Source organism: Podarcis muralis, chromosome 1 (genome assembly GCF_964188315.1).
Source record: "Podarcis muralis chromosome 1, rPodMur119.hap1.1, whole genome shotgun sequence".
Taxonomy (NCBI): Eukaryota; Metazoa; Chordata; class Lepidosauria; order Squamata; family Lacertidae; genus Podarcis; species Podarcis muralis.
In genome coordinates, this window is record NC_135655.1 from 85745460 (window position 1) to 85771990 (window position 26531).

General features: G+C 46.4%; 1 protein-coding gene across 1 annotated transcript in view; it reads left to right on the forward strand.

Moving 5' to 3' along the window:
* The window catches only part of LOC114603326 (protein lifeguard 3-like), a 35121-nt gene continuing 8590 nt past the window's right edge, over positions 1 to 26531 (forward strand). Inside the window, exons 1-3 of the mRNA XM_028742220.2 lie at positions 1 to 138; positions 24227 to 24461; positions 25752 to 25846. Of these exons, the coding sequence (XP_028598053.2) occupies positions 24248 to 24461; positions 25752 to 25846 (309 nt within the window). The 5' untranslated portion in view covers positions 1 to 138; positions 24227 to 24247. The remainder of the gene's footprint in view (positions 139 to 24226; positions 24462 to 25751; positions 25847 to 26531) is intronic.

Genomic DNA, 26531 nt, shown 5'->3' on the forward strand with positions numbered 1-26531 from the left:
CCCTCCGTTCCCCCGCGCGCCCCGCCCACGCCTCCCAAGGGCTGGGACGAGAGGAGTGTTGTTAAGTTCTGTGTCAGAGTCGCGGCTGCTGCGAGAGAAGAAAACTTAAGTCTGTGCGGACCGAGCGCCAGCACCAAGGTAAGGAAAGGAGGGCCTGCGCTTTTGGGAAGGGGTTGCTCGTGAGGAAGCCCGATGCGTTGTGGGGTTGTGGCTTTTTTTTTTATTATCCCCTGGCGCCCCTGCAGATGCGGATGGGGACCCAGAAGAGATGCGTTCTCTTCCTCCCTCCCGGGCAAGTTTTTCTGTGCGCCCTTGGTGCGTTCGCGCCTTCTGAAGTTTTGTTGAAAAGCGCACACTCGGGTTTTTATTTCTTCTCCCGAGGTTATTGACTCCTTGGTCGGAGTTTGCTCTGTTTTGATCCTGACGGTAGCCAGCGCTGCTCCGCTCCGGGAAGCAGCCGAGCGCGGGGCTCCGGTGCCTGGCGCTGGCCCTGCGCTGGCCTGTACCCGCCATTGGATCGCCTTGCCTGGTTGGCACCTGGTGCTGAACGGCCAAAAGGCACGTCCTGGCGCTGCTTGTGAAATCGTTGCCAGAGTGTAAACGAAGCAGAGCCGGGCGGTTTCGTTTTTGCTGCGCAAGGGGGGCTGGTAACTCTCTGCGTATGCCCGGAGGAGCTCATTACCGCACATATTCCGAGACGTAGCCAGGGCGCGGAAAGATTCCGTGGCTAAGCCTTGGCACATATTATACCTAAGTGGCTCTCCCAGGGAGCCTGCTCTCGGTATGGCAATTTCGTCCCGCTTTTCAGGGTCTGGTTTCGGTAAAATATCTGGGTTGAGAGATTGGCGTAGTTGGTCGGCCTCGACTCCCCACCCGAAGCAGAGGCAGAAGCTCAGTCTTCCCTTGTTATTTCCAGTCACCTGACTGCATTTATTCCTTGGCTGGAATATTAGATCATGGAAGTTTTCAGTCTGGTTTTTACTTTTTCTTTAGAATATGGGTTTAGTTTTAGTGTTTATGATGGGTGGGGTCACACCAGTCATCTGTCTGTTTCATGTTTCCACTCCTAAGATATTCAGGAAAGAGGCCCTCCCACCATCTAAGAATGGGTAGGCATTGTGCCAAAGCAAGCCCTGGTAAGTGGGGTTAGGATTGTAGCCTAAGACTCCTTCCCAGGGGAGGGCAGTTGGCTTTTAAGTGGGGGGGGGGGGACTTTTGGGGGTGCAGTGGGAGGGAGAGAGAGACCTGCTCTTTCTGCAGTGGGTCCATAGAATCCCCTCCCTCTAGTGAAACTTTGCCTAAGTGCCAAGCCCACAGGGACAAGAGATGAGGAGTTAGCAAAAGATGCAGCTTCTATGGAAGAAGAGGAAGCCAGACAGAACTTTGTGAAAGAGTCATGCTCATAGAAACACTGTGATGTAATGGGGTGGGGCAAGGGCCGGGTGGCCTTTTTTGACATTTGCTCCGCTGACAATGTCCCTTGGTTTTTCCACTTGTCTGCTGAAATGACAAGGCTATTTTACCCCCTTGCCTGACCAACCTGTTCCCAGCCTTGCTGATTCCTTTCTGTCCCGCTTTCTGTCCCCTCTTATTGTTGTTCCTTCCCATCTCCCTAGATCTGTCAAATGCAGTCATTTTACAGTAAAATATTTAACCTTCTCTTCCATTTCAGTAGACATTACCATTCCCATCCCTGGGATTCCCCAACCTAGCTGTGTCACTAAGACTAAAACCTCTGAGTTCTTCAATGCATGGCCTGGATTTCGTTGGCTTTTTACATACACACACACACACACACACACACACACACACATGTCTTAAACAAACAAACAAACTAGACATGGTTGCTAAGTTTGGTCATGTTGTTGTCACATTAATCCTTGAGAAGAAATGTATTACTATTAATAATCCTATAAATTTCTGTTTGTACTGTCACTCACAAATAATCTGTTGGCTTTTTTTAAGTCAACAGATTTATTACCCAGAACAAACATGTTTACTGTATAACCAAAACCTCAATTAAAATTCATTTTTGTATCCATCACACACTGGACTTTTTCTTAAGTTATGGCCCACTGTTGTACTATGGGCCACTTTAACTGTCAAGCACACCTCAGATTGGAATCTGTACCTTGAAACTTCCTGCCTCTTCATTGTATTATTTTAGATGCCTTCTGAAAATGTTTTTGAAAATGGCCTTGATTGAGCATTTATTCTTACTTGTTTATGGAGTGGTTATACAACAATGAGCATTTATCTTGCATTCATCTTGGCTGGCTTGTGGGGTGTTTGAATGTCTTCCCATTAGTCCTTCATTCGTTTTACAGCTTTTAATGTATTTCCCTGTCACTTTTCAACATTTAAAAATGTTGATTCTTTTTTATATGTCGATTTGTTGCTCTAGAGCAGAGAGGGCTTTAATCCACTTTAATTAGGGAAACCTAAATCTACAGTATGCATTGAACTCCTCCTACATATTAGTGACAGTCTGGAGTCATGAATCTTAATAGTGAACTTGTGTAACCAAAACAGGACTAGGGAATAGCAAGAGGCAGATGGATGCTTGGCCCAACTGCACTGGCTGCCAACTAGCTTCTGGACCCCATTCAAAGCACTTAAATGGCTCAGGCCCACAATACCTGAAGGACTGCCCCTCCCCATATAAACCACCCCAGTTTCTGTGTTCTTCATCTGAGGCCCTTCTTCATATGCCTCCTCCACATGAGGTCTGGAGGGTGGCAACACGAGAACGGGCCTTTTCATCCTTGGATACTTCAATTCTTTCTTTCTCACATATACATTTGTTTCTCGTAACAAATCAGTTGCAGTGAACACATGAGATTCCAAGGATATCTGGGGGCTGAGAATTCCCTTGAGCTACATAGAATGTTGCCATATTTCAGGGCAGGCAGTTTGGGCCCATTTAGCCCAGTGCTGTCTTCCATGATGATTGGCAGCTGCTCTCCAGCGACTCTGGGACTTTCTGCATACAAAGCAAGCACTCTGGCTTCTTGAAGCTGTAGCCCCGCCCTTTCCTCAGACATTTTTAAAAACAGAGTTATAGAATCTCTTCAGCCCCAGGGTAGGGAGGTTGATCACCAGTCCTTCCCAAGCAGCTATGCTTAGTAAGGAACCTGGGCAACGTGTCCTGCCTTACCAACCTGAAGTTTTTTAGCCACTCTGCATCTTCTTGGGCATTCATTTCCCTAAGGGGATTCTCCTATTCATCCCTCTTTTGAACTTTCAAATAAGGACCTGGGAAATAGTAACTACCGTATTTTTCGCCCTATAGGACGCACTGGCCCATAGGACGCACCTCGTTTTTTTGGGGGGGGGGGAAATGAATTTTAAAAATTTATTTCCCCCCCAGCCGCGGGGCTGGGGCGGGGGAAGCCCGAGCTTCCCCCGACCCCAGCCCCCAGAACAGGCTGCCGCCTGCAAGCCTTGCGAGCCCGCGGGAACTCCCCCCGGGCGCGCAAGGCTTGCGGACACCTGCGCGAAGCACGGGGCGTCCTCCAGGCTCCAGGAAGCTATCCGAAAGCCTTGCAAGCCCGGCGGGAGTTCCCCCGGGCGCGCAAGGCTTGTGGACACCTGCGCGAAGCACGGGGCGTCCTCTGGAGGGCGCCCTGTGCTCCGGGCTGCAGGCTGCTGCCCGCAAGCCTTGCAAGCCCGTGGGAACTCCCGCCGGGCTTGCAAGGCTTTCGGATAGCTTCCTGAAGCCTGGAGAGCGAGAGGGGTCGGTGCGCACCAACGCCTTTCACTCTCCAGGCTTCAGCGAAAGCCTGCATTCACTCCATAGGACGCACACACTCTTCCCCTTCATTTTTGGAGGGGGAAAGTGCGTCCTATAGGGCGAAAAATACGGTATTTTCTCTTGGCTTCTTTGAGAAAAGAGTGTCACCTAGCTTTGAAGACTTACTGAAAAGCTCCTGTTTGCAAAGGTCTACGTAAGTAGCATGGCTCAGGTATGCACATGTTTAGAGATGGGAAGGCCTGGAAAAAAACCTGCCCCCCCCATTTTTTCTGGGTTTTTTCCTAGGCCTTCTCATGCAGCGTCTTCTCTAAAAGGCTGGTGAGCTGAAGAAAGAAGGCTCAAGCTTAGGCTGCGATCCGGTTGCCACCTACCTGGGCGTAAACCCCATTGAATACAACAAGGCTTACTTCTAAGGAGACATGTATTGGCTTGCTGTGTTAGCAACCGGATTGGCCCAAGGCCATTGGGGGAATCAAAAACATGTGGTAGAAAAAATATTAAAACATGATGTATTTTTTACAAACGCAAGCCAAATCTAACCAGCCACCATATTTGGTTTGAAACAAGTTGGGTGGTGGTAGAGGACAGTGAGACCAGTGGATCAGCTGAAGCTCCTCAAATTGTGTACAGGACTAGAGACAATTCTGTGGCACAGATTTGTTGCAATGTTCCTGATCAGTTTCTTCCCAGGCATTTGTTCCTCTTTTCCCAACTTACATCTTCTGGAGCAGAAGGGAGCAAAGCGAGTGAGAAAGCATGACTTGACTTTTCCATTCCAATTGATTCCAACTTGGCTGGGAGTTTGGGATTCCTTTTCCTCAATTGACCTCTTTGTTTCCCGAAGTCAGATGGGCAGGCGGGGTCTATACATAACAATTTGTGCTGAGATGTGAAATGGCTAACGCTCTTTCCTACTCCCAGGTCTGGGAAGGGCAACTGGATTTAAAAAACCTTTTTGTGTAAACGTCCACACACCCTGAGTGTGTGCATAAACACAGCATGCGCACACACTGCACCTTCTCAGCTGATCTGTGTCTAATTAGTTACATATTACTACATCTCTATATCATCTTACCCCCAAAGAGCTCATTGCAGGAATATGTGCTTTTCTCCTCTGCATTCACTCCTTGAAGCAGCCTGGTGTGATAGGTTAGGCTGAGTGGTAATAACTGGCCCAAGTTCACCCACTGAACGATGGATGGCTGAGCGGGGAGTCTGACAATCTAACCACTACATAACTCTTGTTACCTCTTCACTCATCAAATCAGCAAGGAGCAATTTGCATCCCCATCAGGGCACTGGGCTAAGCAGAGAGGTCTCTGCCCCATCCCGGTGCTGGGTCAACCTTTATTCTTTTTCCTGCCTCTCCCAAGTGGGGGGTCTAGTAAGGATGTGGGTGAGAGAGAGAAAAATGTACTTGCGTGACTGGGCAGAGAGTTACCGTATTGGCCTGAATATAAGCCTCGCTTTTCTCCCAAATCCTGACTGTGAAAAGTTAAAGTGCGGCGTATATTCGCAACCATACGGTATACATATATTTGGATTTTTCCTCTCCCCCCCCCCTTTCCAGTTTTAAAGGTGCAGCTCATATTCGGGTGCGGCTTATATTTGGGCCAATACGGTACCCACCCGTGACCCAGAGATTCCGCATGGGCTCTGTAATGTGGGCTTTTGAAAACAGGTTTTAAAACTCTTTGCAGAAATAGCTTATAGGGGTATTGGAAGGCCTGCTTATATGGTTCTGAGCAAAGTGTCACATAATGTAAAATAAAAGGTCTACTCCAGTGCTGAGATTTATAAAGAAAAACTGACAATTATTTTTTGTTGTTGTTGCCAAGATGAAGCTTGAAAATATTGGTGGATTGCATCTGAAGATGACCCTCCCCGTTAAATATTATTGTATACCCGTACCTGGGGGGTGGGGAACGTTTACTAAAACAGCAATTAAAATTTAAAAAATATTTTGCATTCAGAACATCAAGTATAAAAGCGGTGCTATCTTGTGTTGTCTGCCTTATGGTCAACATGGCTTTTAATCAGTCCTTGTGATGACTGCGTCTAGAAGGGAAGCTGCTGGTTTGCATCAGCTCCCTGCAGACATCTGCTGACTTTCTCCACAGCTTCCAGAAGCCGGAAGCTCTCCTTGGCAACTGTATCAGATACTCCAGTCGTGAGACAGAAATGTTTCCTTATCGTGAAGCTGCACCTGTTGAATTTCTTCCAGTTTTGCTGCTGTAAAAGGCTTAGAAGCCTTTGCCGGGAAAGAAGTAGGAAATAATCAAAGCACTTGGCAGGAGCAAACAAACCTCTTTCCCTGACACAACTATCCCCAGCTCTTTCTCTCAATTAGAGCTGTACTTCTGGGGCCTTGTTGGCAGAGGCTTTGAGTCTGAGCTGATTGAGCACTTCTCTGTGCTTTGCTAGTTTCAAATTCTCCTAAGCCATCTCTACTATTTTAAAAAGGTAGCTGCATTAGGGAAAACCAGTTCGTCGTGCAGAGGTCTGGCCCTTTAGTTTAAGGATTCAAACCAAGAGCAATATTCTAACAACACAAGAGAGGTGTGCCGCTGCCCCCCCCCCCCCCCGGCCCTGACACTGCAATAACAATGATTATTTTAAAAGAAAATGGAACATTGGACCTTCTTTTTTGACCCCAGATGGTCTGGATATGACATCCACAAGCTGAGAAAGTCAGTATGATAAGTGACAAAGCAAATTTACAGAGTGCTGTTTGTATGTGTGTTGAAGCTACAAAAGGAGCGGGGTTGGATCTGAGCATCCAGACCAGAGGCATTGGGGATCAAATTTAGGCATAATAATAATAATAATAATAATAATTTATTATTTATACCCCGCCCATCTGGCTGGGTTTCCCCAGCCACTCTGGGCGGCTTCCAACTGAATATTAAAAACAGTACAGCATCAAACATTAAAAACTTCCCTAAAGAGGGCTGCCTTCAGATGACTTCTAAAAGTAAAATAGTTGTTTATTGCTTTGACATCTGCTGGGAGGGCGTTCCACAGGGCAGGAGCCACTACCGAGAAGGCCCTCTGCCTGGTTCCCTGTAACCTTACTTCTCGCAATGAGGGAACCGCCAGAAGGCCCTCGGCGCTGGATCTCAGTGTCCGGGCTGAACGATGGGGGTGGAGACGCTCCTTCAGATATACTGGACCGAGGCCGTTTAGGGCTTTAAAGGTCAGCACCAACACTTTGAATTGTGCTCGGAAACGTACTGGGAGCCAATGCAGATCTCTCAGAACTGGTGTTATGTGGTCCCGGCGGCCACTCCCAGTCACCAGTCTAGCGGCCGCATTCTGGATTAATTGCAGTTTCCGGGTCACCTTCAAAGGTAGCCCCACGTAGAGCGCGTTGCAGTAGTCCAAGCGGGAGATAACTAGAGCATGCACCACTCTGGCAAGACAGTCTGCGGGCAGGTAGGGTCTTAGCCTGCGTACCAGGTGGAGCTGGTAAACAGCTGCCCTGGACACAGAATTAACCTGTGCCTCCATGGACAGCTGTGAGTCCAAAATGACTCCCAGGCTGCGCACCTGGTCCTTCAGGGGCACAGTTACCCCATTCAGGACCAGGGAATCCCCCACACCTGCCCGCCCCCTGTCCCCCAAAAACAGTACTTCTGTCTTGTCAGGATTCAGCCTCAATCTGTTAGCCGCCATCCATCCTCCAACCGCCTCCAGGCACTCACACAGGACCTTCACCGCCTTCACTGGTTCTGATTTAAAGGAGAGGTAGAGCTGGGTGTCATCTGCATACTGATGAACACCCAGCCCAAACCCCCTGATGATCTCTCCCAGCGGCTTCATATAGATATTAAAAAGCATGGGGGAGAGGACGGAACCCTGAGGCACCCCACAAGTGAGAGCCCAGGGGTCTGAACACTCATCCCCCACCACCACTTTCTGGACACGGCCCAGGAGAAAGGAGCGGAACCACCGTATAACAGTGCCCCCAGCTCCCAGCCCCTCTAGACGGTCCAGAAGGATGTTATGGTCGATGGTGTCAAAGGCCGCTGAGAGATCCAGCAGAACTAGGAAACAGCTCTCACCTTTGTCCCTAGCCCGCCGGAGATCATCAACCAGCGCGACCAAGGCAGTTTCAGTCCCATGGTGAGGCCTGAATCCCGATTGGAAGGGATCCAAATGGTCCGCATCCTCCAGGCGTGCTTGGAGTTGTCTGGCAACCACCCGCTCAATCACCTTGCCCAAGAATGGTAAATTTGAGACTGGGCGATAGTTGGCCAAATTGGCTGGGTCTAAAGATGTTTTTTTAAGAAGCGTTTTAATGACCGCCTCTTTCAGCGGGTCTGGGAAGGCTCCCTCATAGAGGGAAGCATTCACCACCCCGCAGAGCCCATCGCCCAGCATCAGAACTTTCTTTTTAAAGGAAATGAACACTGTGAGTAGCAATCAACATGTTCTGTAAATCTTGATGCCAAACTTACCTGTAGGACTTTTTCTAGTTTCTGTCTTGCTCCTCGATCTTGATGAGGAGCGAGTTATTTTTTTTACTGGTTTTGCTAAAACCATGAACAATTCCTGCATTATTATACTGGAACATTATGTACATGTGCACTTCAAGTTTCCTAAAGTATCCAGCACATCAGCATACAACAGCATACAAAAGTGCTTAGGTATTTATATTTACAAAATTATATTGTAGAAATGTACTCCTGTATTGCATGGGGCATGACTTTTACTTGTATGATATATGTTTGTTCCTGCTTATAATTTTGCATATGATTAGCCAGGCTTTCTTTTTCTTTAACTGGCAATGCATGAATGACTTGCACTTGATGGAAAGAATGGTTCAGTGTGGACAAATTCCATGTATACATCTATTTTAAAAGGATTGCTCCTCCATCCCCAACTATGAGTGCTCATCTTATTTATTTCATGAAATGCATCACCCAGAAAAAGCTTCTTTCACTCGCAGAACAGTTCAGTTTCTGGTCCTGAAGCCTCTTGCTAAAAATAGACTGATGGAACCGTGAGGCCTTTCCTGCCCTGCCCTATTCATAATAGGAGGTGTCATGTTTTCCCTGCCCCAGCTTTAGCTCTGAAAGGGATTTTTGTAAAGTTTGCTTGAGCCTGGGAGCAGAGCAAAAACTTTGCATCAGGATTCAAAATGTCCGGAGCCCCCCAGCTAAATGCAATATTATATTTGTACCTAGGAAAGGAAAGAGAATAGAGAGAGAAAAGAACACTGGGGAGTGACTTGAAGAGAGTTTTATGAGAAAACATGAAAGGGAGATGGAACCATATAACATATTGACTCAAGCTTAGTGTACGTGTAACACTGGAGAATTGTGGTTGGATTTCCTATAGTTTTAATGAGGTCCTTCAAATTTTATTGAACCAATAAAATTTTTATTGAACCAATGTGGGGCCAGGTGGAGGAGGTCTTTACTCCCGTCCCTCCTCTCTTGAAGCTCCAATTTTGGAGGCCCCCCCCCACAAAGGCACCAAAGCAAAACCCAAAAATATCAGGAGATCTGATTGCAGAACTCCTGTGTAATATGCAATCTGTCTCTAAATGGCTGGCTGGGACTTATGGGAGCTGTAGTCCAAAATGAATGGAGGACACCAGGTTGAGAAAGTCTTCTATAATGGGAAGGATAGTAAGACACATGGACTAATAGCTGCAGTGGCCGTTTGCAGATATGTTACTGAGGGTACAGTCCTAAAGCAGACTTGCCTGGGAATAAGCCCCATTGGACACTGTGGGAGTTCTGGGTTGTAATCAATCAAGTTTTACACAAGAGTAGACCCATTGAAATTCATGAACCCAATTTAGTCATGTTCCTGAATTTCAGTGGGTCTATTCTGAGTAAAACTTAGCTGGGTGCAGCCCAGTATTGTTAATGTTTTTGAAAACTTAGCCAACAGAAACGTTTGTATAAGGCATCCGCTGGGTTCCAAGTATAAAGAAAATCATAGCTGTCAACTTTCCCCTTTTCTTGCGAGGAATCCTATTCGGAATAAGGGAATTTCCCTTAAAAAAAAGGGAAAAGTTGACAGCTATGAAGAAAAGTATTAAGGAATAAGGGCAGAAAACAAAAGCAGGCGTTTCCCATAGATCTTTTTTCTTTTGCAGAAGTCAGAAGTTTTGCTTTTAGCTTTGGTGTCTCATGACCTAGAAAGAATTGCAGCTTGTGTTAAGGCCGATAGGATCACAGTGGACACTGTCCAAAAAAACTTTCATCACTTTCAGAATTATTCAGTTTCTGGGATCTAGAGTCTCTTGCTAAAAACAGACTGGTGCGAGGCCTCTGCTGCTGTTCACTGCACTATTCATAGTATGAAATGCCATGTATTCCAAGCTCTTACACAGGCAGCTGCTTTATACAGACTGATGCCATTGGGTCCATGTAGCTCAGTATTGTCTACACCGACTACAGCAGCTCTGCTGGGTTTCAGACAGGGAATCTCACTCAGCCCTGCCTGGAGATGCTGGGGGTTGAATCTGGGGCCTTCTGCATGCAAAGCAGATGCTCTACCCCTGAGCTACAGCCCTGAAAGGCTTTGGCATTGAGCAATAAAAAAGCAGTTTGTTTTTAAGGTGCCACAAGGCTTGATTTTGCTGCAACAGATACCTGTTCCTCTAGAAACCTAGGAAAAAAATCAGAAGCTTTCCCATTCCCTCTCTCTCTCTCTCTCTCTCTCTCTCTCTCTCTCTCTCTGGGACCATTCCGTTTTAGGCTCCTCCCCTCCTGACTCCTTTTCCAAGGGAAGAAGTAGGACCACACCTAATTCCTAAATCACATGTGACTGTGACTCAGCAGATAATTAGTGAGTCCCTGAACAGGCTTTTTTTTCTTGAGTAGATGGTACTGCTATACTGTACTTTCAGTTCCTGGTGTGCTGGTGTGCTGGTTGTGTGGGAAGAACTGTTCTACAAAGCTACATGTTGGCACTTCAGCCTTCACTCAAGGAGACTAATTAAGGCTACAATCCTAACCCCATTGACCTAGGAGAAAGCCCCACTGAATGTAGTAGGGCTTACTTTTGAGTAGATGCAATTAGGCATGTGCTATAAATGCCTTAAAGAACCACAGACTGTGTAAATGAGTCCAGTTAAAGGCAGAAAACATCAAGGATGTATGCTGAGCAAGCCATCACTGGTGGTTAGAGCAGGGTTGCTGCAACAAGAATGCAAGAGTGGCATGTTTTTAGCTCTGGCACTTTGCTAACTTACTTCCTCCCTGTATTTGGCTTCTGATTCCATGGTTTCTGAAAAGCAAATGCAGTTGCTGGTGACAATGTGGGGCAGAGAGAAGGAAGCAGCTTTGTCTCTCTCTCTCCGTCTCTCCCCGCTATACACAGATGTGGGAAGTTTTCTCTCTCTCGCCCCAACAACAAGCTCCATTGGCTTGTACTGCCTGCAGTGGAGTGATATGGAAGAAGCCATGCTTTGTTTTCAGGGAAACAATTGCTATCTTGAGAGGTTGAACAAGGGGAGTTTGTAGTGGACAAACATAGAAAGTACAGCCGTATCTTAGAATGGGGTGACGGCAGTGGTGAGTCAGAGGGACAAGGGAGTGAGAACTACCAGGCAGAAGACAGCTAGCTCTGTTGCATGCCTGTTGGCTTTCTGGATGCGTAGTGTTCTGCCTCTCTGTGACATGGGTGCCTCCACGACATAAAGCAGTGGTGTGAAAAGCCTCCTGGTACGTGAGAGAAGTCTGCTATGTGCTGCCTCTCACCATCAGCCCCTCTGTCTTTGGGAGGGCCATAGCTGGAGTAGATTTCTTCCACGTGACATAAGGCTCCTCAAGGAGTTGCCCTGAAGTGGCTCCTATCGCAGAAAGCTAACATGGGAAGGTGGACGTGGACTGTTTACTACACACCAAAGCCAACTTCTATTCATTTCAACCTAAATCAGTCCATTCTGTATGGACACATTATCTGAGTTATAGCTAGCTGGCTGTAGTGTAAGCTGAGAGTTCAATTTATTGAACTGACTTGGTGTAGAGAAAAGCAACGAGCATGTACCTCCCCTCACTTCCTGCAGCCAGTTTTTTTAATTGATTGTACTTCTCTTTCAAAGTACAGACACATTTTTCATAATATTGCGCCACCTGGAGCTAAAAAGGTGTCAGCAAGAGGCCTTGCTTTCCTCTGGAGTATCAGTGGTGAGCCATTTCCATTAGGCCATGCCGATTGCTATTTTGTTCAGTTTAGCATTTCTTGCCAGATAAGACTTTGTAGTGTTATTTTTTTGTCCCCTGCTGGGATCACATCTACTCGGATGGTCCGCCCCTGCCACTTAATGGATCCAAATGGTTTCCAGAGAGTGGTAGGGGATGCTTTATCCCATGTTGATGGCCTTTCAGCTGATTCCCTGGTGGCCCGCTGGAATGCAGAGTTAACCAGGGCTATCAACTGTCTGGCTCTGAAACGCCCTCTCCGATTGCATGGAGCCCGGACAGCCCCATGGTTTTCTTCGGAGCTGAGGGCGAGGAAACAATCACTGAGACAGCTAGAGTGTCAGTGGCAGAAAACTCATTCTGAATCGGACCGGATACGGGTTAGAGCTCAACGTCGAGCCTACCAAGTGGTGATAGCGACGGCGAGGAAGACTTTCTTCACTGCCTCTATTGCATCTGCAGAAAATAGTAGCAGGAGACTCTTTCAGGTGGTTTGCAATCTAACGGAATCACCTTTACCACCGGGGCCTTGTAAAGACCCCAAGATCTCCTGCAACGATTTTGAAAAGTTTTTTGCAGATAAAGTCGCTCATATTCACATATTCGGAAGGAGGTAGACATCACCGTGGGAGCAGAGCTGGGGCTGGAGAGTGCTAGAGCCCTGTCTGGTCAAGTTGCATGGAATCAATTTCAATCCATTACCCACAAGGATGTGGACATGCTGCTTGGATGCGTGAATCCAACCACCTGTCTCCTTGATCCTTGCCCATCCTGGCTAATAAAAGCAAGCTGGGAAGGGCTAGGTGATGGGCTCTGCGGGGTGGTGAATGCTTCCCTCTGTGAGGGAGCATTCCCAGATCCGCTGAAAGAGACAGTCCTTAAACTGCTTCTTATAAAAACATCATTAGACCTGGCCAATATGGCCAACTATCACCCAGTCTCAAATCTTCCATTCTTGGGCAAGGTGGTTGCTGAACAACTCCAGCTACGCCTGGAGGATGCGAACCATTTGGATCCTTTCCAGTCGGGATTCAGGCCTCATCATGGGACTAAAACTGCCTTGTCACGCTGGTTGATGATCTCCGGCGAGCTAGGGACAAAGGTGAGAGCTGTTTCCTAGTTCTGCTGGATCTCTCAGTGGTCTTTGATACAATTGATGATAACATCCTTCTGGACCGTCTAGAGGGACTGGGAGCTGGGGGCACTGTTATACAGTGGTTCCGCTCCTTCCTCCTGGGCCATGTTCAGAAAGTGGTGGTGGGGGATGAGTGTTCAGACCCCTGGGCCCTCACTTGTGGGGTGCCTCAGGGTTCCGTCCTCTCCCTCATGCTTTTTAACATCTACATGAAGCCGCTGGGAGAGATCATCAAGGGGTTTGGACTGGGTGTCCATCAATATGCAGATGATACCCAGCTCTACCTCTCTTTCAAATCAGAACCAGTGAAGGTCCTGTGTGAGTGCCTGGAGGCGGTTGGAGGATGGATGGCGGCTAATGGATTGAGGTTGAATCCTGACAAGACAGAAGTACTGTTCTTGGGGGACAGAGGGCGGGCTGGTGCGGAGGACTCCCTGATCCTGAATGGGGTAACTGCGCCCCTGAAGGACCAGGTGCGCAGCCTGGGAGTCATTTTGGACTCACAGCTGTCCATGGAGGCGCAGGTCAATTCTATATCCAGGGCAGCTGTCTACCAGCTCCACCTGGTATGCAGGCTGAGACCCTACCTGCCCGCAGACTGTCTCGCCAGAGTGGTGCATGCTCTAGTTATCTCCCACTTGGACTACTGCAATGCACTCTACATGGGGCTACCTTTGAAGGTGACCTGGAAACTACAACTAATCCAGAATACAGCAGCTAGACTGGTGACTAGGGGTGGCCGCTGAGACCACATAACACCAGTCTTGAAAGACCTATGTTGGTTCCCAGTACGTTTCTGAGCACAGTTCAAAGTGTTGGTGCTGACCTTTAAAGCCCTAAATGGCCCCGGTCCTGTATACCTGAAGGAGCATCTCCATCCCCATCGTTCAGCCCGGACACTGAGATCCAGTGCCGAGGGCCTTTTGGCAGTTCCCTCATTGTGAGAAGTGAGGTTACAGGGAACCAGGTAGAGGGCCTTCTTGGTAGTGGTGCCTGCCTTGTGGAACGCCCTCCCATCAGATGTCAAAGAGATAAACAACTACCTGACATTCAGAAGACATCTGAAGGCAGCCCTGTTCAGGGAAGTTTTTAATGTGTGACATTTTAGAGTATTTTTGGTCTTTGTTGGAAGCCGCCCAGAGTGGCTGGGGAAACCCAGCCAGATGGGCAGGGTACAAATAATAAATTATTATTATTATTACTCATTTCAGTCTTTATGCAAATCTGAACTGCAACTGATATGTTCATAATTGCCCCAATAACCACCTGTCTCATGAGATTTATAGGCAGGTCTGGAAATAAGTATTTAACAACAACAACAACAAAAGCTCTACTCTGGGAGAGAGCAGCAGAAGAGAGCCCAGCTGTGGTCTTTTGGCTTTCTGGAGTGTGGGTCGAGGGGAAGCAAACCTAATTCTGGTGCAACACATGCCACTAACAGCTTCCTTTCTAGTGCTCTGCTGCCTGAGGAATGTGATGATGGCTACCATAAATGAAATGTCAATGCATGATTTGATCAGCATTTTTTGCTGCTCTGTGTAAGATGCCTAAGAGCTGGTTGTGAATAAGAAAGAGCGTCAGTCCCTCTGAAACACCAGCTCCTGACATGGTGAAAATGCTCCACCAAGATACCCTCAATTACATTTAATATAACGCTTGTCCCGGTAAACTAGGAATAGTCAAAACAGGTTCTGAAGCTGCAGGGATGTGGGGTGGGCTGGTGTATTCTTGATCTAAATGTTGAAATCATATGCTCTTTTAATGTTGTTGAAGCCAGAAACTCTCTACTACACTCCCTTTTCCTCCCAAGGAGAGACTTTCGTCCTTCATTGAAGAGTTTGTGGTGTGTTCATTATGAAAGAGAGTTCCCCTGGCTGAATTGCAGCCTGTATTATGCTGTTATCGGGCAGGGTGCTGAACGCACCCAGATAAGCAAGGCAAATGGAGGATGCTCACAGAACTCACATGGACCCAGTCAGACTAGACTTCCTCCTGGTTTTGCATCTGAAGCAGTGAACTTAGTCATTGGCTTTTTCCAGTGCTTCAGATGAGTCTTTAGATTCTTCATTATTATTGGAGCCAACCACAACTCCCCACCCGTGAGGCTACGTGGTTAAATAACTTCCTTAGTCATTCACCGTAGGGCAACGATGGATATGGTTACCTGAAATAATGCCTTCTGCCATATGGACCTAACTACATTGTAAGATCCTATGCCAAAGCCCTGGCTTAAAGTGCCTCTGCCAAATAAAGTGTGGTGGAAAAAACCAGTTGGCCCTGGGAATTGACTGGGGAGAGAATCCTTTTAGCACTGGCACCCTGCTCAGGGACTGGTTTTCCTACAGAGTTTCTTCCACTGTCATAATGGCCTTTTGGGTACCAGGAGGTGAAGATGTTCCTGTTCACTCCAAGCTTCTAAATACCCTGTGTTTTATGCTCTTAGTTTTAAATTGAGCATTGAATTGTATTTTTAAATTGTGTCACTTTTGTTAATTGTGCCGTCCCTGCTCTCCCAGGCCACTTTGTGAGCCATCCATAGAACTCCTTACGATGGGGCGGCTTCATAAATGCAGAAAACACAACTTAACAGATAAATGTAGACAAGGTGGCGACTGGTGGTTTATTCTGCTGCTGCAGCAGTTGCTGTTTATTCTAGATGAAGCCCTTGGACACAGAGGCTTTTCAAGCACAGAGCTCCCTGGCTTTCCTTGGTACCGCCTTACTTCATACTGTAGCTGCTGCCTCCAGAGCATTCTCTTTGAGCCGAGTGTGTTGGGAGGTGGAGTTCTGCGCCACTCCCTTTGCCTCAATTAGTCTCATGCTTGAGGCCTGACTCAGAGGAACAGGCTGCCAGGTTGGAGAGCCAAGAATAGAACAAACTCTGCAGGAAGAGACATCTGTATTGCATGTGGCACCAGTGTACACAAGGAGCTGCAACCTGCTTAATAGTTCCACCGCCTGTTTTCTTTGCTAATTGTTGTACAGTGGTACCTCTGGTTAAGAACTTAATTCGTTCCGGAGGTCCGTTCTTAACCTGAAACTGTTCTTAACCTGAGGAACCACTTTAGCTAATGGGGCCTCCCGCTGCTGTGCGATTTCTGTTCTCATCCTGAGGTAAAGTTCTTAACCAGAGGTACTACTTCCGGATTAGCGGAGTCTGTAACCTGAAGCGTTTGTAACCCAAAGCATTTGTAACCTGAGGCACCACTGTACTGTCTACCAAGTTTGTACCTCAACATGGAGCATGTGCTTAAGATGCGCCTATTTGGGTGGTTGAATATTGGACTTCCTGCTCTTCTTCCATATTAAAGCAACATTTATTTTTTACTAAAATATATTGGAACTTTGCAAAACCACAGCTTTTTAGCGTTAGATTTGTATGACACATTGGGGTGGGGATGTAATTCTTCTGCCAGGATTTTGGCATCCAAGGCAGCTAGCATTAAAAAATATAGATCTGTAAAAATACAAACCAGTCAAGAGAAAGAGAGGCTTAACTAAAGAATCATGGCAAGAAAAATAGACAGACTATGTAGAACTGGCAAAACTGACATATAAGCTACGGGACAAGGATAACTGTGACTTTAAGGATGAATGTATCTGAAGACGCAACAAAGTGAACTGGACTCCTTGGCTGGTTTTGAATAAACATTCACAAACTTTTAATTGATAATAATCAGCTAAATAGTTTGAGGATCTATACAACTTTGTAACATGCAGAAAACAGCAGTCTCAGAGAAACCAAAGACTGGAACTGAGGGAAGTCGGGGGGCGGGGGCGGGTGGGTTTTATGTGGGAGGGTGGGGGGAGGGAGGAAAAATGGGGGGAAACAAGGATGATATGCTTTTGGATAATATTTCTTGTTTTAATTTTGAATAAAAAAACTTTATTAAAAAAAAGAGAGAAAGAGAGGCTTGAACCATCCCAAACGTGCATATATCTGCCAGGGTGGTGGTAGCGACAGCAGGGGGAATATAAAATCTGTAGAGTCGTGGTATTGCAACGTAAGTAGGTCTCCCATCTAGCAAAGCATTTCCAAAATGATTTCAGGAGGTGAGTTAGGCCAGTAGAAATGGTCGTTTCAAATCCTTTGATCATTGTCTGTTGGTTCTAGAAATCTGCTCTGCAAATCGCTCTTTAAACGTAATGTAAACAAATTTTCAAGGATAGGAAAGGGAGGTGCATAAGACATCATTCTACTCTTGGCACTTTGCCAAGTACAACAAAGAGTGACGACTGGAATGTGACCTTGGTGACAAATGATCATTAGAGAAAATTACCTGAGTGCGTTAAAGTATTTGTATCTGCTTTAATCTTGACTAGTTCCTGTATGGTAGCTCCACAGTATTTTGGTACTTGGACAGAGAGGTCTTGCTAGTTTTGTGTTTATTGTTTAGTTGTTACAAAAAAAAACACAAAAAAAAACAAAACCCCAACAACTCTGGCAGTTTCTTTTTAATGCAGGCTATATTTCTAAGTACTGTACTGGAATAGGAACCACTATTTCCTCCATTCCTTTGGCTTTGCTCTTGCTCCCTGGCCTGCCCAGGGGGCCTTGATAATTGTTCTCACAAATACCCCCTTCTGGATTTCAACAACACACACACACGTGCCCCGCTCCAGGCAGGTAGGGATGTTCCAGTCACCCATTACCTGTTTAACTGGTCATTTCTGCAACATCTTCTCCTTCTGGCAGTTCTTTGGGCATCTGATCCAGTGTAGTTTATGACCTTTGGAGTTGAACTATTTGCTTTACTGTCAGATAAAAGAATTTGCTTGTTATTGAGGAGAGGAGGGGGAGTGCAAAAAAAGAAAAATGAGGTTGGACCAAGTGGCAAGTTCTATTCACTTAAGGCCCATCAGTTTCAACAGAAACTTAAGCAAAGGTGAGTGCATCCCATTGATTTAAGTGTTGTCTAATTTCAGTTTAGTATGGAGGATCTAAACCTTTATATCCCTTGACTTCTGCTGGAGTCTTGCTTTTGACTCGAGTCCTTGCAGCTGCCTAGAATTGTAAATTTATAGAGGTGGGCTTTTTCCATCCAAGGGCCCCAGTTCCTCATAGGAAATCTTTGGGAAACCACATACCGTACCTGTGGTGGGCGTAGCCAGAGGTAAAAGTGGGCAAACAACAGAAGTGACACTTGCTTTTGTACCATAGGTTGTGTTCCAGCCACACAAAAGTGCACGTTTTCCCAGTGATCCATCCAAGCAGGAGATGCAGTATTCTCAAAGTTCATGGACACATTTCAGCCAAGCAAAAACCTTGAAGAAGGTTTCAGTGCAGGGCTGGTGAGGGCTGCGGCTTGAGGAGAGGCCCGATAAAGGAATTTGGCCTGAGGGTCCCCACCCATGCTCTCCAAACACTGGAAGGTGCATTCTCTGCTCATGTAACTGGGCGTCTCCCCTCAACTGTATTCTTTAAGCCTAATTAGGATTGCTAGATGTCCTTTGCTCTGTTTTCAAAGAATCTATCCTTACTTTGTGAAGCCAGTTTAGGAAAGCATTATGGGATAGGAAATTGTGACATTAGAGAATAAGGGATAGTCCTTTAAAATAAACTTCCCGCAGGAGATAACGGGCATGTGTCAACACTATAGATCCTATAGTTTGCCCTATGTCAACACTATAGATCCAAAATGCCTTTTGTATTTCTAAATATTTTAAGTAAACCTAATTTATCTCTGACCTTGCAGCTTCTTCCCTGGTGTGGCTGCTGTTTGCAGCAGTATAAATTCAGTGTATTTGCAGATGTGTATAGCAATGATGGGGGAACTGTGTCTACTCTCTCCAGATGTTGTTGGAGCTCTTGACTCCCATCAGCCCCAGCCAAATATGGCAAGTGGTAATCCAACACCCTCTGGAGGGCTACAGGTTCCCCACTCCTGGTTTGCCACTGAAATTTTCTCTCAGTTTGTTAATTCCTTTGACTTGTACTATTGTTAAGCCATTGCAGAAACTGGCATTTGTACTTTTCATTATCCCTCACTCCTCGACCCTGTTAGGGTTTGATCAGATGATATCAATGAGAAGATACTTTATAGTCACAGTACCTTTTTCATTATGATTTAGGAGATCTCCCTTGGTCTCATTCTAGCCAGACAGGAAATGAATGGGGCATCTTTTCTGTCGTCTCCCCCCATGTACATGGAGAGGAGATAACATGTGCTGAAGATGAAAGCAATGCTTTGAGATAGGAAAGGGTGATGTTTACATAAGCCTCAGTAGTCTGGCAGATGTAACTTCCTTGGCCTATCAGTTCCCGTTTCCTTTCACTATATGAATTGTCATAGCAGCAGTTAGAGGTGCCAGCATCCAACCTCTTATGTACATACACAAGGCAGGGTAAACAATAAAGTGCAAATTAGTCTTTGGTGGACGGGAAGGCCAAGGTCTCAACAACCTCACTTTGGAAGAACCCAATTATATCTGTCAGGCAAAAAGCTTTTCCTGACAAATCTGTCTTTCTGGACCCGACCACATTCTCTCTCACTTTCCCTCCAACTAAAAAGCCATGGAAAATGAGGAAGAATGCTGCCCTTTGCACCAGTTTTTAAACTAATCATTAAACTGCTTATCGTGACCCCTCCTTCCATTTCTTTTCAGTACTCAGAACTGACTAGGGAATAATAGCACTGCCTTGCAAACGTCAATTCTGCAAGACAAGCAGACCCTTCCTTTTTCTCTGTGTTCAAGTTTTCCCTGTTTATTCGGCGAGTGCTCCCTTATACATCCGGAAAGGATTTGTTTGCCCTTCCTCTGAACTGCTTCTCACAATGTTGTGTTGTCTTGCGAAATTACTTTCTTTCACTTCTCCCTCTTCCCCCCATAGGCCCCTGAAAGGAAAAATAATTTTTGGAAAAGGGGGGGGGGGTGTACGGAAAATATTGCATCTGCTGTGGCATGGCTGGCTGCCATGTTCTCTTCTCCCTCCCCAGGGGGCTTCCATATGTTTGCCCACCTGTGACTGGTCAAAATTAATCTGTTCACACAGGCTCTCCTCTCCGCAAGGAGTCTCCTCAGGAGAAAGTTGCCCTCTTTCCCTAGAGAACTAGCTTGCTTAGAAGCTGTGGGTGAGTGGGAACAAGCTAGAAAGGAGTGTCAATGTTTTGCAACTGAGGGAGCGTACCATCTTGGCAGCCTTTGGCCTCAGAGTCGGCACTTTTGTTTAAGCAGCCGCCGTTGAGGTACAGTTTGTTCCTAATGTGGCCTAGGAGTAGCAACATCTGTTTTTTATATTCATTGGGACATAGGAAGGAAATTGCCATCTAGCTCAATACTGTCTACACTGACTGGCAGAGGCTCTTCAGGGTTTCAGGCAGGGGTCTCTCCCAGCCCTACCTGGAGAAGATTGAAACCTGGGACCTTCTGCATGCCAAACACATGCTCTGCCATTAAGGCTGAATTTGTGACATACAGATTCATTAATCCCTGAGTTTGTAGCCTTAGTACAGTATATCCAGTCATTGCCTAGCACCGTAGCAAGATTGTGGACGATACAATTTTTCAAAAAAGGACTTGTTTTCCTGACTGGAATTTTTCTAGCCTTGTGACTAAGTCTGCAGAAGTAACTGCTCTGCTTGCCTTGCCTGCCCCACACATCTGTAGCATATCAACACCCTGAATGGGGACTGGGATGGGGAGGCAACCAAATTTCTTCCAGCTTTCCCAAAAGCTTCCTTCACTGATTGCCTGACGTGATTCTAACATGCCACACAGGCTGCATGCACACCATACATTTAAAGCACAACAGAATCCCGGGAGCTGTAGTTTGCTCCTCAAAGAGCTACAATTCCCAGCACCTTGGATAAAGTACCATTCCCAGGATCCGTAGAAGGAAGCCGCATAGTTTAATCATATGGTGTGTACATACGACTGGGCAACTGGGTATACAACTCTGGCATTGTCCTGTTGTAGACACAAGCACAACCATAGCACAGGGTGGGGCACCTTAGGCCCCAAGGCAAAATGTGGCCTCCTAGGCCTCTCTGCCTGGGCTTTGGGACTCTCCTCAGGCCATGCCCTTCACTGGCCATGTTTCACATTCTCCTCAATTGGTTTTGCCCAGTTGAAATGTGTCCTTGAACTCGGCCTCAGTGGAGGATAGAGGCGGGTGGGTTAAGCATGTGTAGAAATCTTGCCTACTCTACAAAGGTGAAATGTTACATTCATTGCTTTGCCTGCTTATGCCTCTGGCTCCACCACCCACTGACCTGGAAGATTGCCCCAAACCAATGCTTAAAAAGATTCTTCACCCCAGCGATAGCATCTGTTCCTTTTACATGCAAGAAGGGCTGACAAGCCATGGAATAAGCAGGCGCTGGGGCTGGGGAGGGGTTTGCTAATGAGCATCTTTCTGTTGTGGCCATCCATGTACGGTGGTAAGTGAAAACTCTGGGCTCTTTTGTGCTTGTTTTCCCTTAGAAGGGAGGGATATATAAATATATTAAATAAATAAATAAAAGCTGTGCATTCAAGTGCCCAACTGTGGGCAGGGTGCTCTTGAGAAATGGTTCTGGAATTGCTAACTGGCATCAGCGCAAAAGGGCTGGTTTGCTGTCCACCCTGAAGAATGTTAAAAGGAATCTCAGGCCAGTGGTGGAAATGATTGTCAATTTCTTCCTGTGTCTCAAACCTGAGTTATCCTGAGGCTGTACTTCTCTCCCTTGGTCTCCCTCCCTCTCTCTCTTCTGACCAGCATCATGCACAAAGTCCTTGTGTGCATAATCATTTGACAGGAATTATAACACTGGTAATATTAACTGCTGCATAATCTTTTGGGTCCAGGGTAGGCTTCTGATTTTCTTCTTGCCCTGGCACCACACACATTTGAAAGGGCCATCCCATCTCCTGGGAGGTCATACAGTGGTACCTCGGGTTACATACGCTTCAGGTTACAGACTCCGCTAACCCAGAAATAGTACCTCGGGTTAAGAACTTTACCTCAGGATGAGAACAGAAATCGGGCCCCTGCGGCGCAGCAGCAGCGGGAGGCCCCATTAGCTAAAGTGGTGCTTCAGGTTAAGAACAGTTTCAGGTTAAGAACAGACCTCCGGAACGAATTAAGTACTTAACCCTAGGTAAGGTAAAGGTAAAGGGACCCCTGATCATTAGGTCCAGTCGTGGCCGACTCTGGGGTTGCGGCACTCATCTCGCTTTATTGGCCAAGGGAGCCGGTGTACAGCTTCCGGGTCATGTGGCCAGCATGACTAAGCCGCTTCTGGCGAACCAGAGCAGTGCATGGAAATGCTGTTTACCTTCCTGCCAGAGTGGTACCTATTTATCTACTTGCACTTTGACGTGCTTTCGAACTGCTAGGTTGGCAGGAGCAGGGACCGAGCAACGGGAGCTCACCCCATCGCGGGGATTCGAACCGCCGACCTTCTGATCGGCAAGTGCTAGGCTCTGTGGTTTAACCCACAGTGCCACCCACGTCCCTACATACATATATGAGCATCAGGTAAAATAGATCAGCTCCTTTAGGGAGTCACTGGAGAAATCTGAAATGAGAATTGTTGGGCTTCTTTTAAAAGATATGCTGCTGACATGCCAAGGCGTTGCTGTACATATACTGTACACCACTTGCTGCTCTACAGTGAAATGTAATGGATCAGAAGTTGCGGAGCAAAGAAACTCCCTCTTTACTACTCCATATAAATACGTTGCCAGTACCAGACCAGAGATTCTTATAGGCAATGACTGTTTTATGCGCATTCAAAGCATGCACAACCATGCACGTGCACATCACCACAACCAAGAAGTGGCTGGAAAAGGGAGTGTCACGGGAGCATGGCGAGCTTATATATGCTCTGCCGAAAAGTGTGGGGGTCAGGGATGCAACCCACGTGCAAAACAGTTATTGCCTATACCGTATTTACTCGAATGTAATGCACAACTTTTTTGGCCAAAGTATGTCGCAAAATTAGGATATGCATTAGATTTGATGCTGCATTTTCATTTGCCAGAAAAAAACTGTTTTTGGTTTCAAGATTTTTGAAAATTGAAGTGTGTGTTTGATTCGATGGCGCATTAGATTCACGTAAATACAGTATTTTAAATTGTGGACACAATTTTCAATTACTGAATGTGCTGTACAGTTTTAGGCTGCAGGCACTAATTCAATGGGAATATACTATGCCGTCTTGCCTGTTGCCCTTATTAAGCTTTTCAAATTTATTTAAGTCGAATTATCTATGTTTTCCACTGTGTAACTATGGTCTGATGGAGGTGTGAGGGCAATATATCAGTGGAAGAGTTCCTACTTTGCATGCTGAAGCCCCCCCTCCCCAAGGTAGGACTGGGAAAGACAGCTGTATGAATCCCTGGAGAGCAACCACTCATCAGTTTATAGACAGCAGTGAACTAGATAGACTAATAGTCTGACCTTGGAATAAGGCAGCAGCACCCTATCAGGCAAGAGGAGGCGGCGAAGAAAAAGCTGTGTCTGTGTGGTGCCATTCTCAAAGTCTTCATTTCATAACAATCATGAGCTATAATGTGGAAGGAAGGGGTTTCTCAGAAATAGCTGGATTAGCCTTTTGAGATGCAAGACGGATCATAAGATGCACGCAGGACTCTTGGGACGAGAAAAAAGGGACGTTACTCAGGGTTTTTTTGAGAAGTTACTAGTCACTTAGTTCTCTCTCAAGTCCTATATGGAATTCACATGTTCCTTTAAAAGCAGAGGACAAAAAATAAAAAGCAAAGTTGGTAGAGGTTATCAATGACACTGCCTAAAAAGTAAACAGTTAACAGGTGCCAAAGAATTGTGCTTGAAAAATACATTCCCTCTAACCCCTGCTAGCCAACTTCAGGCAGTAATATGTTCTTCCTTTAGTCTTAGGATTCTGCTACTACAGCCTTCATCCCCCTGATGCCTTCCAGGAGTTTCGAAGCACAGTTTGCATCAGCAGTAGCACTGATGTGAGTTGTATTCCAGAGGGCACCAGGTTGGTGAAGCCTGCTCTGCTGGACCGCTCTATTCAGCATGACATTTGCTTCCTTGTGACTTCCTTTTGGCTCCCCCCACTGGCCATTTTTGGTTCTGATGCACCATCGAGAGACAAGAGGTGATGCATGTATATAAAGGGTGATCTGCATGGTTTTTTGTTCAGTACGGTAGAATTTATTTTGCAGGTGCGCTATTAGGGTTCTACCTCTTTTGTTTTTCAGTGCTGGGAGCCTCGCTGAGACATGTCACGCCCCTCTGCTCCTCCGCCAGGCTACGATGATCGGAACCCCCTCTATCCTCCACCAGCGGGGGGATATCCTGCGGGGTACCCAGGAGGCTACCCACAGCCCCAGCCCCCACCATACAGTGGTGGGTACGGACAGCCTGGAGGCTACTCACAACCAGGGGGTTATCCACAGCCGGTTCCTATTATGCCTACGGTCCCAATGGGCTTTGGTATGCATTTTGATATGTTTTCCTCCTAGGATGGGGAAGGGGGAATACATTCATGAATGGGTGGGGGATTGGCCAGCTGAAAAACAAATAGAAAAGGGAGTAGCGAAATGCCACAACTAGATGGCTACAAAAGCAGGAAGTATTAAATATTGTTGTTCTTATTGTTGTTCCTCCTCTTCTTTCTGCTCCTCCTCCTCCTCTTCCTCCTTTTTAAAATGTCCTAACGTTTCCTAGGCACTGCCCAACCCACAGATTCACAATCTAATGGGGACAACACAAAAGGAAAGAAGAATGGGGAGGGAAGAATAAAGCAAGCACGAAAGCAGCTGCTCCTTTCTGCAGCTTATGAAAAGGGGCCAGATTGGGCTTTGCCATTATGGTCTTCTTGAGAGGCAGGGAGTCCAGCCTCCCAGTGACCCCTTGATCTTCTAGCTGATGTGGTTGGGGCTGGAGTGTGCTTCTATCCAGCTTTGCAATCCCAGGGCAACTGGCAGGGGACAGAATTGTATGTGTGTGTGTGCGTGTGCATGCATGTGCTGGAGTTGTAGTCCAGCAATATCCAGAGGGACACAAATTCCCTACCTCTGATATATTTGCCTGATTTAATTGCCATATTATACTTTCAAGCAACCTGGTTAAAAGGGTGGGTTTCCTTCATGCTTACATTATACTTATATGGATGAATGGGCAAAGTGAATATTCTCATTTGCTCTAGTGACTATGAATATGGAACGATGGTGTGGTAATCAAATCTAGGTTATGTTAATAGGAAGTTAAAGGGTGTGTGTATCATGGAGGAGGCATTAAAAAGAAAGGCTTATGCTATAATAGGCCACTCCTTTTGATCTGCAGCTAAAATTGCCTTTTGAGGCAAATACACTTCTAGCCACATAAAGTGGTCTGAGAAGAATATGTACTTAATGCACAGCTTCAGGAGATTTTGCAATCAAGCGGCTTGGTTTCAGTAGCAGCTCCCTGGCAGTAAATACCCAGGTGCTGAGATCTAAGTAACCTGAATGATCAGTGCAGAGGAAAGGCATATGGGAGATGGTGATTTTAGCGGAAGATAATGAGTAGCTAGAGAGGGTGAATTTAGAGCTCTGAGAGACTTTCAGCCTTTCAAAAAGTTGACTGTATGGGGAGGCAAGTCTTTGTACACTCACCCCAGAAGGTTCTGAAAATACTATGCCAACCCAGGCCAGGAAATTGTTCCTGGTTCTTCCCTTCTCTAGTTAGAGCAGGTGAAGTTAATGTAGCATAAATACCACCATTTTGTCTTCCTTTTGACAGGAGATGTCTATGGTGGCGGCGCTGCTGTAGAGGATGGGACTTTCACTACAGCAGACTGGGATGACAAGAAAGTCAGACACGTTTTCATCCGCAAGGTAATAACTTGAGGAACTACCACTGCATGGTCCCCGACTGCAGCCTCTGCTTTAATGGATACTTCTCTTGGAAGAAGCTAGTCTGTTGCCTTGTGTCAGAGGGAGAGAATCTGCAGAGAGCAACCCTTGGTATCTTTGCAAAGGAGTCTGTTCACTCTGCTAGGAGGAGTGTTGCCCCGTTCTGCAGAAATGAATGAATTGTGGTTACAGGGCGACAACTAGGCATTTAGACTCGATAGGGGCAGGGCCTCCTTTTAGAGAACTGAAAGTTTTGCTAACAGTGTTAATAAAACAAACCATGCTGCTTTTTCAGCTAGCATTTTGAAGCACCCCTTCTGCTATCCCTGGGTGACTGTGTAACTTTTCAGAAATGCAGAACTGTAAGGAAGGACAGCTGAGCACAGCATCCAGACACCTAGGTGAGAAGCAGTTCAGAAATACATTGTTTCTTGCTTTCCCAAATGGTATGTGGTAAGTAGCAAACTCAGTTTATATCCCCCAGGGCAAGTGTAGGGAACCTGGGGCTCTCCAGATGTTGCTAAACTACAACCCCTATCATCCCTGACCATTGGCCATACTTGTTGGGGCTGATGGGAGTTTTAGTTGAGTAACATCGGAAGGCCCAAAGGGTACCCACCTGTGCTTTAGGGCAAGAGTCTAGAAAAAACTCCTAGCCCGCAAACAG